General features: G+C 41.4%; 1 protein-coding gene across 3 annotated transcripts in view; it reads right to left on the reverse strand.

Annotated features, from left to right (window-relative positions):
• The window catches only part of LOC126252871 (tetratricopeptide repeat protein 17), a 319,229-nt gene that overhangs the window by 175,570 nt on the left and 125,220 nt on the right, over positions 1-18,439 (reverse strand). For all 3 annotated transcript variants that reach the window (XR_007545864.1, XM_049953825.1, XM_049953827.1), the window contains exon 8: positions 9,860-9,996. Coding sequence is in view for 2 of the 3 variants with exons in the window: in XM_049953825.1 (XP_049809782.1) it covers positions 9,860-9,996 (137 nt within the window). In the remaining variant the exon portion in view is untranslated. The remainder of the gene's footprint in view (positions 1-9,859; positions 9,997-18,439) is intronic.

The raw sequence follows: 18,439 nt of genomic DNA on the forward strand, positions 1-18,439 counted from the left end.
TATGAATGTGAGGCACAGGTTGTTCTGTTTGCCCTAGAAAAATTCCAATTCTGTCTGGAACACAGGGAGTTTGGTTTACAGACCAATAATCAGGTGCTGAGTTGGGTCCTGGCCAGACCCAGGAAAACTGGTAGAATCGTGACGTGGGAATTCCGGATTTCGGCATTTCATTTTAAGATGCAGCACATTAAAGGTTCCGACAGTCAGGTAGCCAATGTGCTCAGCCATATGTTTGAGCAGTAAGATACAAATGAGGGAGATTGAGCCTATGATTCCGGTGATCTTGCTTGTACTGTTCTGAGTGAAATGCCCTGATTATTTGCCAATATTAAAATCAAGCACAATTAGGACCGATTGTTGGGACTAATTAGGAGGCAATTGCTGTCTGGGAAGGAGATGCGAAGGTTTTCACTGAAGAATGCTATATCGTGTGAACAGGCTGGCGAACCTGGGGAATTCATGATTTTTTTGCCTCTTGAGTTAGTCCCCTCTGTCTTTCATTACTTCCACAATTCAATGGTGGATGGGCATTTACGCCTGTACAAGACCTTGGTGAAGATACAAGCTCACCTCACCTGGCCATCAATGTACAGGGATATCCAGCATTTAGTGGGCGAGTGCAATTATTGAGGAAAGGGGAAACCCAATTAAGTGGGGGGAGGGGGGGGGGGATAACTGGTTTGTGGGAATGATGTTGAGGCATGGCGGCTTTAATTTTGGTGGGCAATGGCACTCCGCTGGCATCACTAACTACTTGGGCTGTCAGTATCTATATTATTGATCATTTGTTGGGAAATGGGTCTTTGGTCAAGGTGTGTGTTGTTGGTTTTTAGAAGGTCCTGGTACTAACAGTTACGTGGAGGGCATGTGGCTGGCAAGTTGTTGGTTTTGGGAAATTCCTGCTGTCCACTATGCACCTCATGAAGCATGAGTGGTTAAATTGATTAGAGGCAAGCCTTGCTGGCTGAATTAAGAATTAATACCAGTGAGTTGTAAGAAGAGCAGTGGACGTGGCGTTCAACCTGATCGGCAAGTTCCTGGCCTATTCAACAAGCTTAAATTTTATGGCATGTTGGAGACTGTCTGTACAGATTGCAGGGTATAACAACCTGACTTGGAATCCTGGAACTCACAGCCTCTTCACACCCGAGTGGAGTTAAGTGTTGTTTTTTTATTGGTACTTCTTATCATAAGGTCATGTCTGTATTAATGCGGAACTACAACAATTACATTAATGTGTCTTTGAGTGATTGTGTTTATGGTCTTCAGTCAGTGTAACTAATGTAATTTGTTGTTCCATGCCAAATCCCACGCAAGTGGACAAGCATTCTCTGCCATAAACTGAGTTGATGAAATTGAAATTGTATCATACTTTCTGTCAAAAACAAGGCATTTTTTGTAGATGAGTATGCTCTCGTCATTGCATTAGCACGTGCTGATGTTTAACCCTTTTAATTTTCAATTAATTTTAGGAGCATTAAGCTTGTAACTTGTATGTGTATTCCCTTCTGCAATAAGTTCATACTGCCTACATCCTAGGCATTCTCGTCTGTAGCCTTATTTGAGCAGATTGCTGTTCCCTTCTGATGTGTGTTGGCAGAGTAGTTTTGCCAGCAGATGACACGTTCCTGTTTCCTGGGCCCGGAGCAGTGATGTGTGTTTTTTCCTGCTGCAGCGACACTTTCATCGTCGCACGATGTCTAGGTTGGTCCGCAATCTCGTGCCTCTACCAGCCACATCGTGTTTGTCCTAGTCAAGTAAATTTGATTGTTTGATATGTACCATGGTGAAATATCGCCAATTAATCGGGACCTCTTGATCTATCCAATAATGTGAATTCGGGAATCACATAAGCTTTGAAATGTGTTCTGCAAGCCTAAGTTCCTCATCACTGTGCCTGCTCTTCAGCTACTTGCTTGAACCTTGTACCCTTATTGCTATTTCTGGAGCATGTTAGATTTTGAAGCCCTTTACTTATGGGTATGAACTGCTGAGTTTCGCCATTTTATCCACAGTCATTAGCTGACTCCACTCATTGTAAAACTGTTCTGCTTCTTGCCTGTTGGATGTGACAGCTACCTGTTGTACTTGGCAGCTTGTCTTGTATTTTGGGGGATTGTGTATTTTATTGCTTAGGGGATTTTATTAAGCCTTATAGATTGTTGAGGGCTTTCCAACAAACATCATCAATGGCATGTCTTGTTAGCAATCTGTATTTTGAGTGAGCATTGTCTATTTGTTTAAGGTGTTATCCATGTTAGGGAATTGTTAGTACATTTAGTGGCAGTCATTTGTAATTCATTTTATTGGTAAAACTCAATCTGTTGAATCCGCTTCCAGCCACATCTAGGTGGGGTGACTTCTTACCTGCATTTGGGGACTGTATATTCCTGGTTTCAAGCCCTGTTCGTAATGGCACAAATTGTAAAGTTTGTTATTAATGAATTGATCCTGTTCAAGTTTTTATATTACTGAGAGCGATATTATTTTTAACGAGGATTTTAATTTGTAATCATAATAATTCTTGTTAAGCAATAAAGTGTATTCCTAGAAACAACAAATGACTAAATATGTGGGTACAACTTCCATGTGTTTTTACTTAAAATCATCCCAACCCTTGTTGTTGTAAGGTACCATATATATTGCAGGGAGCATTCCCACATGCACAGTTCAGAAAAGCTGGCATTGGAGGGAACTATCCAGATGGCACAGGCTGTGAAACATGTCATTGAAATTAAGAACATCAAGTTGGGCAGTGTGTTTAGCAACTGGGTGGTCCAGCTGTTTCTTGCCCACAGTTTGTCAGATGCTAGTCATGTGGACAGACAGCTTTTTTGTTGTCATGCCCACATGGAATGCAGCACAGTGGTTGTAGCTCAGCTTGTAGATTACATCACTGGTTTCACAGATAGCCCTGCCTTTGATGCGATAGGTGATGCTTGTGACTGGACTGGAACAGGTGATGGTGGGAGGATTTATGGGACAGGTCTTGCATCTACATACTTTACAGGAATTTTAACCATGAGGCAATGGGTTGGGAGCAGGGGTTGTATAGGGATGGACGAAGATATTATGTACCGTATTTACTCGAATCTAAGCTGCACTTTTTTTCCGGTTTATGTAATCCAAAAAACCGCCTGCGGCTTAGAATCGAGTGCAACACAAGCGGAAGTTCTGAAAAATAGTGGGTGCCGCCACAACTTACTTTTGCCATTGAATATATGTAGCGCTACACAGGAATGCTTTGTAGGCACAAAGATAAATACTAGCACCACATCCTCTGCGTCAGTAAATAAAAAAAAAAAAAGGTGGAAGACGAGCTTTTTTTCTCCGTTCCGAGTTTCGACCCCTGCATTTTCATACATTATCCAACGAAGTAAATACAAATTCCGTATTGTTCATCTTCGAATGTAGCAGCATTTCAATGTACTATGAAAATCCGACTGGCGAGACTTGTTTGGGATGTTTGTCAATATGGCCAACTCTACGTTCTGCATTTCTTCCTATCTGTGAGAAGAGATGGTTGCTAATAGGAACTTTTATAAATTGTGAATCACATGCAGTATTCTCGTCACCATAAGAATAATACGAATATAAACCTTTTGCCATGTATTGTTTCATGTTTGCTGCTATCTCATTTAAATCCTATCTGCCTAATAAACTAAGAAACTAGAGTGAGACAACAGCAAACGCGGAAGAATATACATGCCATGTCATGTTTATATTCGTATTGTTCTTATGCTTAATAGTGATACAGTCAGAAATGAAGCACGGCAATTGACTAGATTTTTAAATCTAAGATGACTCTAATTTCTGTGTAGAATGTAATGTACTAAAGAGGCGCCTGCAAATATTTTCAAACGGAGAAAAAATTTCGCTAAACTCTCGTTCAGAACATCTATCATACGCAGTCTATTATTTGGTTCTTGTTGATCATTATCAAAGAAAGCAGCAGTGTAAGTAACAACAAATAGCAGTTTCTTGCCATTGTTTCACTAATGAGACGATTTCTCTCTCTCTCTCTCTCTCTCTCTTTTTTTTTTTTTTTTTTTAAGCGGCGGTAGCGCGCACAAAAGCAAACCATGCCGCGTGCGGCAACAGGCCGTAAACATGCACTACCAGAATGCTACAAACAATGCATGACACAGTACAGTAATGCATTTTCAGCTTAGAGTGACGTAAACACCCATAACAAAGAAAACTGCACTTATCAGATCAAAGAAAAATAAGCAATCAATTCAAACCAAACTAAGCTCGTGGAAAAGGAAGGGTACCCGTATAAATACGGACAGAGCGCCTGACACATATCAATGGATACCTGGTAAAGCTTAACTGCTAAGCTTATGACTCAAACCAAAGTACTGTAGTGTATCATCATTCATTCGACCGAAATTGTGTCTCATATTACAAGGGACCAACTATGTTTCGATTTGGAGATGGGGATTATAACTTTTCTCTCCCCTTGAATTTCGAGTCTCAAATTTCACGTGCGGCTTAGATTCGGGAAATTTTTTTTTCCTTGATTTCGAGTCTCATTTTTCAGGTGCGGCTTAGATTCGAGTGTGGCTTAGATTCGAGTAAATACGGTAGGTTTGGTGGATGGCGGAATACCACAGTGGGAGGGGTGGGAAGGATAGTGGGTAGGACATTCTTCATTTCAGGGCACCATAAGAGGTAGTCAAAACCCTGACGAAGAATGAGTCCCTTACTCCAGTACTAGGTGGTACTGACTCATGACGGGAATGCTCTTCTGTGGCCAGACAGTGGGACTTTGGGAGGTGGTGGGTGACTGAGGAGATATAGCATGGGATATCTGGTTTTATATGAGGTTGGGAGCATAATTACAGTCTATGAAGGCCTTAGTGAGGGTCTTAGTACATTTTGAGAGGGACTGCTCATCAATACAGGTGTGATGGCCAAGGGTGTCTAGGCTGCAGAGAAGGGACTTCTTGAAGGCAGCTTTCGAAGTGGAGGTATATCTGGTGGTTGGTAGGTTTGATATGGACAGAGGTTCTGATGTAACCATCTTTGAGGTGGGGGCCAACACCGAGGAAGGTGGCTTGTTGGGCTGAGGAGGACAGGTTGAAGTGAATGGGGGGAGAAGGTGTTGAGGTTCTGGAGCAATGTGGATAGGGTGACCTCACCTTCAATCCAGATCACGAAGATGTCATCAATGAATCTGAACAAGGTGAGAGATTTGGGATTTTGGGTGTTTAGAAAGGATTCCTCTAGATGACCCACGAATAGATTGGCATAGGATGGTGCCACGCAAGTGCCCATGGCCATACCCAAGATCTGATTCTACTTTATGTTTTTATAGGAGAAGTAATTGTGGGTGAGAATATAGTTGGCCATGGTGATTAGGAAGGAGGTTGTAGGTTTGGAATCTACTGAGAGTTGCGAAATCTAGTGTTCAATAGCAGAAAGTCCATGAACATCAGGGACGTTAGCGTAAAGGAAAGTGGTATCGATAGTGATGATCTGGGCACCATGTTGTGAAGGAACATTAACCGTGGAGAGTTGGTGGAGAAAATGGTTGGTATATTTATATAGGAAGGAAGGTTGTGGGTAATAGGCTAAAGGTGTTGGACTACGAGAGCAGAGACTTTCTCTGTGAGGGTGCAGTAACTGGCCACAATGGGGCATCCTGGGGTGGATGGATTTATGGATTTTAGGAAGCACGTAGAAGTAGGAGTGCAAGGGGTGGTAGAGGTGAGGAGAGAGGGCAGAGGTTCTGCAATGGGTGTAAGGATTTGAGGAGAGACTGAAGATCCCACTGCATTTATGGAATGGAGTCACTATGGCTAGGGTTTGTATGCGGATGAATCTGGCAGCTGGTGGAGTCCTTCTGTCAGATAATCCTCGCAGTTCGAAACAACAGTGGTGGTGTCTTTGTCAGCAGGTAGAATTATCATATTGGGATCAGTTTCTAGATAGTGGCTTGTGGTTGTTTCTTGCAGATGTAAGATTAACTTGCATGTTCAGGGATTTGGGGAATGATGGTGAGGCAAGGTTCGAGGTTAAGAAATTTTGGCAAGTTAACAGGGAGTGATTTGGAGGCAGTGGGGTGGGTCATGGTTTGATGGAAGAGTGTACTGAATTAGGGAGGGTTCAGTATTGGTCTTTGGTTGAGACTGATACGGTGGATGGCGAAGAAGTGTTTCCACTATAGGGATCGGGAGAAGGAGAGGTCCTTAACAAGTCCTATATGACAGAATTTGGGAGTGGGACAAAGGGTGAGGCCTTTGGAAAGGACTGATACTTCTGTGGAGATAAGGCTTTCGGAGGAAAGGTTCATTGCTGTGTTTCATGTCTGTTTAGGTTCTGCATTCTGTATGGTGGTTGGAGGGAAGGTAAATGTAGTAGGTCTGCAAGGCAGGGTTTGTCAGCTATGAGGTGATGCAGGTGATGTCTGAGGTTGCTATAAATGTAATGGATGGTGGTAGTCCAAGCCAAGAGTTGGATGTGAACAGGATGGAAAGTTTTTTGAGTTGGCGTTGTGTATGCTGCTCTAGTTCCTGGAGGGCAACAGTTTCAGTGTGTGATATGGGATCTAGGAATTTGGAATTGCATAGCAGCAAAATTTTACGGTTGGAGAGGAGATACTGCAAGGAGCTTTGGGACTGTTTGAAATGGTTTCGCAGGACCATGTTAGGAATTGGCTGAATCTGAACAGATGGAGGTCACTGTGAAAGGAGGGGTTGCAGCCAGAGATGGGTAATTTGATGGTAAAGCCATTTGGGGGAGGGGGAGCGGGGATTCCATTAGCCCAGCAACAATGCAGAAATAGTATGTGGGACTATGTTCTGGCTTGGCTATGGATAAGGAAACTCTGTTTTAACACATACAGAAGGAGCAATGATACATGGTGGATGATAAGAAGGTGTAAAAATACATAAATAATGTAGGAATACATCCAAAAAACCTGCAAAAATACAGCAAAACACATGGCAAAAAACACAAAAACGATGAAACGCATGAAGAATGGCGAAACAAGATCAAGATGAAATATAAGGGAGTAGGTCAATAATGAAAGGGGAAAACCAACTGAAATCAATGTGAAAACACAATGAGATCAAAGAAAAAGTCAATAAAAAGATTGTAATATTGGTTGCAGGTCTGTGGTTGAATAAGTGTGAAGAAGGGGGACAGCAGATGTGACTAGGTTAGGTGAAGTTGGTATGTGTGAACTGGAATAGAGGAGAGAAGGAGTGGGGAGGGTTTTGTAGGATGAGATATGAGTTCATGTGGTACAGGAAGGTACAGAAAATAACATTTTTGTTGTTGTGCCTATCTGCGACTCAGTATCTTCATTATACGGTGAGCAGCAACTATTCTTTTTATAATATGTCATTATTCCATCCTGGATTTTTCATTGTTCTATCAATATTAACTGATGTTTGAAAGTGTGATTTCTCTAAACCATGTGAATCACCAAATAATAGATCTCCATAAGCACAACAAGTCAATGAACCCTACACTAAACAGTAATTAAGGCAAAGACAAATGAAAAACACTCTTATATGGCATATACTCAGCACATAATACCCTGACACATCTTCCTGAATCCTCTTTGCCAGTTATGAATTATCTGTATTAGTCAAAATTATGTTTTTGTCCTTTGGCAATTAACAAACACATTTACATTTCAACATTGGTACTCAATACTATAAAGATCCAAGTCCCATTGAAAATGCTGTAAAGAGTTACATCAAATACATGTATAACTTTTTGAAAGTAAGTTAATTTTACAGCATGTTTTTATGGCTTGAACACTGAGTCCATTCAATAAAATTTGTGTTTTTTATTGTTAATTCAAGTACGTTTATCACATAATGAGTAGTAAAAATAATCCACCATCAATATGAACAATTAACCTCATGGCAATGGTATGGCTTGCATGCCACAACAATACTGTACTGTATGTGAAACCACATTGATAGTGTACTAATGGAGAAGCCAGACTAGCTTACAGATCCTAATGAAAGCAAACACCCTGCTCAGTAGTGGCAGTGGTAACATTTTTGACAATGTTAGTTAACATGGACTTACTATGCTTGTACTGCGAATGACTGAAAGCAAAGGGAAACTACAACATTTATTTTTTTCTGAGGATATGCAGTTCTACTGAATAGTTTAATGATGTCAACATCCTCCTGACTAAAGTATTTTGTACATAAAATAGTGATCCACTCTGAACTTAGAGTGAGGACAATGAAGGAAGATGTTATCATCACGAAAAACAAAAGTAGTTTTCTAGTGGTCAGAACATAGAATTTTAGACCTCTTTACTGCATAGGATGTTTAGAGAATTGATAAAGGGAACTCAATAGGTTGAAGCATAGCAAGAATTAATGAAGGGGGGTGCCAGGAAGAACAGAACTTTTGGTCCTGTGAGTACAGGATTATCAACACAAAATCCAAGAGGTGCAAATCCAGGGTAGATCTAATAATGAATAAGAAAATGTGAACATGTGTGAATTACCATGAACAACTTAGTGAATAAATTATAATAGCCAAAACACACGAAGTCAATACCCAGCACAGTACTAAAAGTTTATATGCCTACTAATTCCAAGGATGATGAGGAGATTGAGAAAATGTAGAATACAATAAAGGAAATGAAAATTTAATCATGATTGGGAACTGAAATTCCACAGTACAAAAGGAACAGAAGGACAACCAGTAGGAGAATATGGCCTGTGTAAAGGACTGAAAAGAGAAGCTACCTGATATAGTTTTGCATGGAGCACAATTTAATCACATTTAACACTTGGTTTAAGTATCATGGAAGAAGGTAAAGAAACCTAGCGACAGTAGGTGGTTTCGGAACTGCAGTGTAAACCTCAAGAAATTTCAGAAAAGAGGGAGTTTAATGACATGTGTTCTGGATAAGTTGAATGAACCAGAGGTTGTTGAGAGTTTCAGAGCTTTAGCCAAAAAAATTGACCAAAACAGATGAAATGAATGCAATAGAGGAAGAATGGGTAGCTGTGGGAGATGAAAAAGTGAAGGCAACAGAGGCTCAAATTAACAAAAAGACAAAGCCCAGTAGAAATCCATTGGATAACACGCAAAATAATTGAATTTAATTGATGTAACAAGACAAATGTAGCAAATGAATGGAATACAGATGTATAAAAAATGAGATTGAAAGGAAGTGTGGAAGAGAAAACCAGAATGTCTGATGTCAGAAAAAGAAGGTTAACTTTCTATGAGCACATCAGCAAGTTACCACAAACACGGCTCACAAGTCAATGTTCCCTTCTGCCTGTACACCAGTGAAGTCATATGGTGGCATGTACTGCTGCAAGTTTGTTGGGTTATAACTCAGTCAGTGGACTGAAGGTAGCTATTCATAGCAAAAATCTGGATATGCAAGAATATTAAAAAACCAATGGGATTGCGACTGATCATTTTGTTACTGTCCTTCCATATCAGGCAGGGTTGTCACACAGGTTTGGTTCAAGGCAGAGCCAAGAAAACAGAATATGTGGAAAATCAGACTGTTCACTAGTTATGAATAGTAGCATTTCTGTCACTCATTTCTGTTGCACTTAGCTACAGGAAGACCTTTCTATTTTTTTTTGACTGCAACTCACCGCATAGCGAAGTAATATATTGTTACATTCCATCCTAGATTTTCCATTGTTTGATTTATTTGACAGCAGATAGTGCACATACTTCAAACTATAGCAAAATTTTCACAAAATACCAGCACCTCTCTTCAAGTAGCAGATTTATGAAAGCAAAAGAGAGAGAGATAGAGAGAGAAGGTGGGGGTGTAGGCAGAAAGGGAAAAGGAGAGAGTTTTATAATCTGAAAGTAGAAGCAAATTCCTATCTTAACCAAAACCCACCTGCAATTCAACATTCTTCAGCAGCATTTGGAGACTCAGTGTTACACTCTGGGCTATAAGTTGGCTTTCAGCATTCACTTCACAGCTAAGGACTGCATGTCCATCCACAATTTTCTGCAAACATGCTCGTCCTGGAGCTAACAAAAAGTTATAGATTTAGACATGCTTAAGAAATAAACAGAAATGTACAACTGATTTTAATTGCATTATTCAACACTACCACAAATTAACAATATGCACATTACTGTACACAAAGCAGGTGTTGTATATTTGATAAGAGAAGAGACATGTAACTAAGCAAGCATTTTCTCAAGATATCATGGAATTGTCAACCACTTCTGATACGTGGGGCTCTACAAAACTCTATGCACACATCTGTGTGTGTGTGTGTGTGTGTGTGTGTGTGTGTGTGTGTGTGTGATGTGCCAACAAAAGTAAATTTTTGTACATAAATGTTAGAAATAGAGAGGAAGGTGTTGGAGGAAATAAGAGAAATATGAGATTAAGTAGGAAAAATAGCCAGGACTGCAAGTTAACAGACAGTCATAAATGATGAGAGGAAAATCAACATTGAAATGCTAGTAGCACATAAGAATTAAAACTAAGATGTTACTAGTTCAATGCTTATGACAGAAGAGATTTAAAGATCTGAGAACTTAGCAGTCGGATATAGAGCTGTTGAGAAGTCAGAAATTGTAGTGCTTCAAGAATTTACATGTAAATTCTGGAACCACTTGGCCTTCTGCCCCCTCGAACATGCGATATTTTAAAGATAAGTGTGAGATTTTGAAGTTAACATATTTATAGATTCCAAGAGTGAAGTGCCACTTATTTCTAGCATTTTCTTTAACACATTACGAATGAAATATCACATATCGGTATTACCAGTAACGGGAGTGTACACAGTCAGTATTACTGGAAAAAAGAACTGTTGTGATTCACCGATCTTTCAAAGTGCTGCCGCGCAGTTACGCGCATCCTCTACATGCGGCGCTGTCTGCCAGCCATGCAGCAGCAGCGGCACCTAAGTGGCCAGCCAGCCAGCGGCTGCTAGACTTGGACTCAGTTATGATTTGACTGTTAAAGTGTACACACGTCTTACTCTGTTTACTTGATCTGTGACTTTCATGTATTGCGTCTTCCTTGAAATATATTTGTTCAACTTGAAGTTATAACAATTGGTGACAATGTAGCGAATTTTCTTTTCCATCATTGACCCACATGTTTCCATGTTTAGAGCAACTATTGCAAGGTCTCATAGAACAGCAAACGCTTCTCACAAATGCGATTCGTGATTTTGTCGCGGCATCAAATGCAGGGCGTCTCTCGTTGTTGTCTCTACCTACTTTTCCTCCTTATGACGAGACAGCGGAAGACTGGTCTGATTACGAAAAACATCTTCGACAGCACTTCTTGGCATTTCATGTCGCGGACGAACAAACATGTAAGTCTCTGTTCCTTTCATGGATTTCACCTCAAATGTATCGGTTGTTGTCGCAATTGGCTCCGTTGAACGATCCTGCATCTTTGTCCTTTGCTGAAATGTACTCACTTCTGTCCATCTATTTTCAAAAGCAAACGCATGTGGTGGCCTCTCGTGTTGCCTTTTATCGTTGTCAAAAACAACAAAATCAATCCTATCGCGCTTGGGCTGCTGAACTTCACAGCCTCAGTAGAATGTGTGAATTTGTTACTGAAGTTCACAAAGAATCCTACGCCAGTTCCATGGTATGGGATGCTATTATCCGATCGGCGCCCGACAAAGAAGTCGGGCAACGTGCCCTTCATTTGGCAAATCTGACTCTAGATGAAGTCCTATCCATCACAGTCTTTTGAAATTTCTCGCGCCGCTGGAGCGCAAATAGAGGCATGGGGCGACGTCGGGGAAATACAACCTTTGTGGGATGTTGATGAAGTGTGTGGCATGTCCCCGCCGGCCGACGTGGCTGCAGTACGCTCCCAAGCGCAGCCTCGGCCTAACTGTAAACACACCTCTAAGAAATTGCAGCAAAACCCACGGCAACTTACTTCATGTCCGCGGTGTTTTACAAAACATTCACGAGATGATTGTCCACGACGTTGGGCCGTGCATCACAATTGCAAAAAGAAGGGTCATGTGTCACCCGTTTGCAAATCCAACCGCATTCATGATGTTCATGAACATGACGCTGATTCTGATTCTGTGTTGTCTGTCAATTATACTTCTTCCCTTTCAGGGAAGTTATTCCTCACTGTCCAAATACTTGATCGAGATGTTCACATGCAGGTGGATACTGGTTCTGCTGCCACTATCATCAATTCTCAGATGTATCTTCAGTTGGGTTCTCCAATTCTGTCACCTGTCACTAGGCAATTACGGACTTACTATAAACAAAGGATTTCTCTCTTGGGACAATTTGATGCTGAGGTATCTTACAATTCTGTTGTTCGCACTGTTCCCATATTTGTGGTTGACCATAGTAACGTGGAGAATCTTTTTGGTTTCGATGCCTTTCGCGTTTTTGGGTTCTCCATAGATGACTCTGACAATATCGTCTCTGATGCTATTTCTTATGCTCAATTGGATTCCTTGTTGACGACATTTTCGTCCCTTTTTTCTCCTGGGTTAGGCCGTGCAAACGACTTTGAAGCTCATATCACGCTCAAACCAACTGTTTGGCCTAAGTTTTTTCGGGCTCAGCCCATTCCTGTGGCCCTTCGTGATCAGGTCAAATGGGAGCTGGATCGTCTCACTGCTTCAGGGGTCTTGCTTCCTGTCACTTCCAGTGAGTAGTCCTCTCCTGTCGTCGTCATTGCTAAGCCAAATGGTGATATTCATCTCTGTGACGATTTCAAAGCCACTGTAAATGCTCAATGCCTTATCGACACTTACCCTATGCCTCGACCTGAAGAATTGTTCACTAAACTTGCTGGAGGCCAGTATGTTTCTAAACTTGACCTGTCAGAAGCTTATCATCAACTTCCTCTTGACGCTGCTTCCCAGCAGTTTCTGGTCCTTAACATGCCTTTCGGCCTCTATCAATACCAACGCTTGCCATTCGGGGTTGCCAGCACCCCTGCTCTCTTTCAGCGATTCTTGGAACAATTATTGCTCACTGTCCCTGAGTGTATAAATTGCCAGGATGACTTCATGTCTTACAGACTGCCGGTCTTAAGTGTAATCTTCAGAAATCAAAATTTTTTCAGGCATCTATCACGTACTTGGGGTTTCAACTCTCTCGGGATGGTATTCGTCCACTTCAGCAAACTGTCGCTGTGGTCAATGCCCTTCCTCGACCTACATCTGTTAAGGAACTGCAGGACTTATTGGGGAAAATAGCATACTATCACAAGTTTTTACCGTCTGCTGCTTCGGTGGCTCAGCCGTTGCATCGCCTGTTGCATAAAAATGTGCCTTTTCACTGGTCCGCGTCATGCGATGCAGCTTTCCAGAAATTGAAGACTATGCTGAAACAGGCTCCATGCCTGGCTACTTATCGACCTGGCCAACATCTTGTTCTTGCCATGGACGCCTCTCAATATGGGGTCGGTGCAGTCCTTGCGCACCATTTTTCTGACAGTTCTAAACAACCCAATGCTTATGCCTCCAAAACGCTCACAGATGCTCAAAAAAAGTATTCTCAAATTGAAAAAGAAGCTTTAGCCATTATTTATGCTCTTCATAAGTTTGGTGTTTTTCTCTATGGATCCAAATTTCATCTTGTTACAGATCACAAACCACTTGTTTCCTTGTTTCATCCATCAAGGTCACTTCCCGACAAGGCTGCACACCACCTCCAGTGTTGGGCTCTTTACTTGTCTCGTTTCAATTATGAGATTCATTTCCAGCCGACAGCTCAACATGCGAATGCTGATGCACTGTCTCACCTTCCCATGGGTCCTGATCTGGCATTCAATAGGGACGAACTTTTGTGTTTCAACCTGGATGTTGCCGAGCAGTGGGTTGTGGATGGGTTCCCCATCACCGGGGACCAGCTGGTGGCTACTACAGGTTCTGACCCTACCCTCTCCCGGGTTTTACGCTGTATTCAGAAGGGTTGGCCAGATCGTCTGTCTGCTAAAACTTCTGATCCATTGCGGAACTACTACGCTTTGCGTTACCGCCTCACGGCTAGGGATGGTGTTATCCTCCTTTCCACCAAAAATGCTTTGCCGCGTGTTGTGGTACCTGTGTCTTTGCGTGCTTTGGTCTTGCACCTCCTTCACCAAGGGCACTGGGGTGTCTCTCGCACAAAATCTCTGGCGTGCTGTCATGTGTACTGGCCCGGCATCGACTCTGAAATCGCACACATGGTCGCTGCCTGCGGCCCTTGTGCGTCACAGGCCGCTGCCCCGAAGTCATCTTTGTCACCATGGCCTTCGCCTGAGAAGCCTTGGGAGCGTATTCATGCTGACTTCGCAGGACCTTTTTTAGGTACTTATTGGCTTCTCATTATTGACGCCTACTCTAACTTTCCTTTCATTGTCTGTTGCACGTTGCCTACCACCGTGGCAACCACCAAAGCTCTAGCTCACATTTTCTCTTTGGAAGGCCTTCCCTCTACTCTTGTTACTGATAATGGTCTGCAATTTGCCCCTTCCGATTTTGCGGATTTTTGTGCCCGTCACGGCATCATGCATGTCACGGCCCCTCCGTTCCATCCACAGTCAAACGGTGAGGCTGAAAGACTGGTCCACACATTTAAGGCTCAGATGAGGAAACTCCAGACTTCTTCTGCCAATGCCTGTATGAAATCCAGACGGACACGGATGTTGCAGTGCGTCATTCAGACCAGCTTTGGCCTCGTGTGCTGGCTACACCTGTTCCGGATGCCGCTACAACACCTTCGGCTCTACCTGATGCTCGGGATACTGGAATCTCTCATTACCCACAACGCAGTCCTCTCACCATCATATCGGTGCCAGCAGAAGAACTGACGCCACCAGGAGACGTGCCCATGCAGGAACCAGATGACCATCATCTGTCGGAGCAACTCTACTCGCCTCCTTCTCCTACGGACGCGGACACATCGCCCATGTCTCCTGTTATAACAACCGGACTTGCCGCAATGGGTAGATTGGTGCACGGGGCCCCAGCAGATTTGACCCCCACATCTCCTGTCATCTTGACCCGTTATCATCGGGGACACTTCCGTCCGTACGGGAAGCCTCCCCCTCGAGACTTTATGGCCAGTCAAACAACACCTATGGACGTTAGCAATCTACAGGCCCCCTCCATCAAGACCTGTGCAAAAAATTCAAAGGGGGGAAAAGTGTTGTGACTCGCTGATCTTTCAAAGTGCCACTGCGCAGTTACGCGCGTCCTCTACAAGCGGCGCTGTCTGCCAGCCATGCAGCAGCAGCGCCACCTAAGCGGCCAACCAGCCAGCGGCCGCTAGACTTGGACTCAGTTATGATTTGCCTGTTAAAGTGTATACACGTCTTACTCTGTTTACTTGATCTGTGACTTTCATGTATTGCGTCTTCCTTGAAATATATTTGTTCAACTTGAAGTACAACAAGGGCAAAGTTGTAAAACATGAGACCCAGGTGAACTGTAACATTGGGAATATCCCATTTCGTCAGACACTTTTAGTAGTAGAAAGTATCACTAGGGATGTGCTATTTTGCCTAAACGGACTATCAGAATTTAACGCTGTATTGAATTTCGAGGAGAATCTTCTTTATTTTGGAAAAAATGACTACAAATATTGCGTAAAGTTTGTGACGGACAGCTATATTAGTAAACAAACAACTGAGAGTCGATGTCTGAGATTAACTGCTACTGCACGATTGTCGCCAGTGATTGATAACTTAAGTCAGGTGGCACAACACGCTGACATACAAAACAAAATAAATGAATTGTCAATATTAACCAGTGAACAAATATTAGATTTATCTAAAATTCTATTCGAATATGAAATGGTATTTTCTGATCATCCAGGTAGTATTAGTGACTATGTATGGAAATTTAAAATCAAATATAGTACTCCATTTTTCTGTAAGGCTTATCCAATACAGTAAGTTTAAAAGAAGCAGTTAAGGAAGATATTGACAAAATGATTGACAATAACATAACAGAACGTAGCACTAGCATCATGAATATCCCCATGGTAGTAGTAGAAAAGGCTGCATGAGGTGTGCAGTTGGTACTAGACGTGCATACTTTGAATATGCATATAGAGACTGAACGAGACAGACCCATTAACATTGATGAATTATTGTCCAAATTTGAGAAAGCACAGTATTTTAGTACGATGGGCCTGGCTGCTGGATATTGGCAAATTCGGTTACATCCTCAATCAAAGAAATATATAGCATTTCTATTTGATGGGCAATTGTATCATTTTAATGTGTTGCCATTCAGGCTAAATAACTGTGTCCGTGTTTATATGGGCAATGGACGAGGCGTTAGGAAGGAAATTGTTAAAGCATTTAATAATATATGTAGATGATATACTCGTAATCTCATCTACCTGGGAAGAGCATTGCCTGACCTTGAGTAAAACTCTGAAAAGGTTTAAAGAAAAAGGTGTTACATTAAAATGGTCTAAATCGCACTTTGTGAGGCAAGAGCTTAAGTTTTTAGGGCATATCGCAGGAGTGCAAGGAATTAGACCACATCCAGAACATATAAAGGGCATTAAGGAGTGTCCATCCCCCAAAAACATAAGACAATTGAAGGGATTTATTGGAATGGCCGAGTACTATAGACGATATATACGAAGTCAAGAGCTGAACAACCCAAGATTTTTACATTTATTAAGGAAGGGAATACCATGGGTTTGGGACCAAGAGGCCAATGATGCGTTTGAAAATGTAAAAAGAGCACTGGTTGAATCACCCATATTACACCATCTGGTTATGGGTGAGCCATTCAAAATTTCAACAGATGCATCCGACTATGGTATAGCAGCAGAACTTTTCCAAGGAGAGTGGGATCTGGAAAGCACAAATCACAGATCTATAGCTTTTGCTAGCCAGAGTCTCGACAAACATGAATTAAACTATACAGCCACAGAAAAGGAACTATTAGCAATAGTATGGGGTATCCAAAAATTCCAAACACTAGTATGGGGGTCAGAAAAAACACACACACACACACACACACAGATATATATATATATATATATATATATATATATATATATATATATATATATATATATATATATATATATATATATATATATATATATAAAGAAAGATGATGAGACTTACCAAACAAAAGCGCTGGCAGGTCGATAGACACACAAACAAACACAAAAAAAGGACGGGTATACACTCGCACACACACACATATCCATCCACACATATACAGACACAAGCAGGCATATTTAAGACTAAGAGTTTGTCTGCTTGTGAGATGTCTGCTTGTGTCTGTATATGTGTGGATGGATATGTGTGTGTGTGCGAGTGTATACCCGTCCTTTTTTCCCCCCTAAGGTAGGTCTTTCCGCTCCCGGGATTGGAATGACTCCTTACCTTCTCCCTTAAAACCCACATCCTTTCGTCTTTCCCTCTCCTTCCCTCTTTCCTGATGAGGCAACAGTTTGTTGCGAAAGCTTGAATTTTGTGTGTATGTTTGTGTTCGTTTGTGTGTCTGTCGACCTGCCAGCACTTTCATTTGGTAAGTCACATCATCTTTGTTTTTAGATATATATATATTAATGTGGTGGATGTTGTTCCTTCAGGAATATGACATTAAAATACAGTATATAAAAGGTTCTGAAAATATTGTACCTGACCCTTTGTCTAGGTTATGTATTGACATGAAAGAATTAAAACATATGGAAGGGCCCGGCATAATTTTTTTGATTAATGTTTTGACAGTAGAATATCCATATAACAGGGTACAAGATATGGCTCGAAGAATAACCGAAAACATCCATCATGATACCTACTTTACAGAAATATAAGCGATGTGTAACAAGAATTCCTTACCTCTTAATCAAGTAAGTAGGTGGAAAATTATAGGGCATAATTTATTTTGGAGAGACAGTATAACATCTCAACGGTGGCACATATGTATTCCAAAGTTAATGGAGGATGACATTGTGTTGCATGTTCATACGGGATATGGAAACTTCGGAATAAAGAAATGTATAGCACATATGAATAAGTTCTATTATTTTAAGAAGCTGGGGCAGAAGGTAGCATCTTTAATTAGGATTTGTGAAATTTGTCAGAAGGTAAAAGAGAGTAACACTTATGTTAAATACAAAAAGTATCCAATCATTCCTAAGGCATTACACGATCTTACAGCAGCAGATTTCTATGGAGCAATTCTGGAAGGAAAGAGAGGAGTGTTGTACATTTTTGTCCTCATAGCGTATTGGTTGAAGTATGTTAAATTGTATGCTATTAAGAAAGCAAATACACCAACTGTGATTCACTGTCTTCAACAATACTTTCTGGAGGTAGGAAAAATAAAACGGTTTCTCACCGATAATGGATCTCAGTTTTTATTAACGATTTTAAAGAATTTCTAGCTTGGGGAAGATATTCATCCAGTATTAATCTCCAACTATAATTCATCTTCTAACCCGTGTGTAAGGGTTATGAAAGGAATTGGGAAATTATGCTGCACCTACCACTATG

Source organism: Schistocerca nitens, chromosome 4 (genome assembly GCF_023898315.1).
Source record: "Schistocerca nitens isolate TAMUIC-IGC-003100 chromosome 4, iqSchNite1.1, whole genome shotgun sequence".
Classification (NCBI taxonomy): domain Eukaryota; kingdom Metazoa; phylum Arthropoda; class Insecta; order Orthoptera; family Acrididae; genus Schistocerca; species Schistocerca nitens.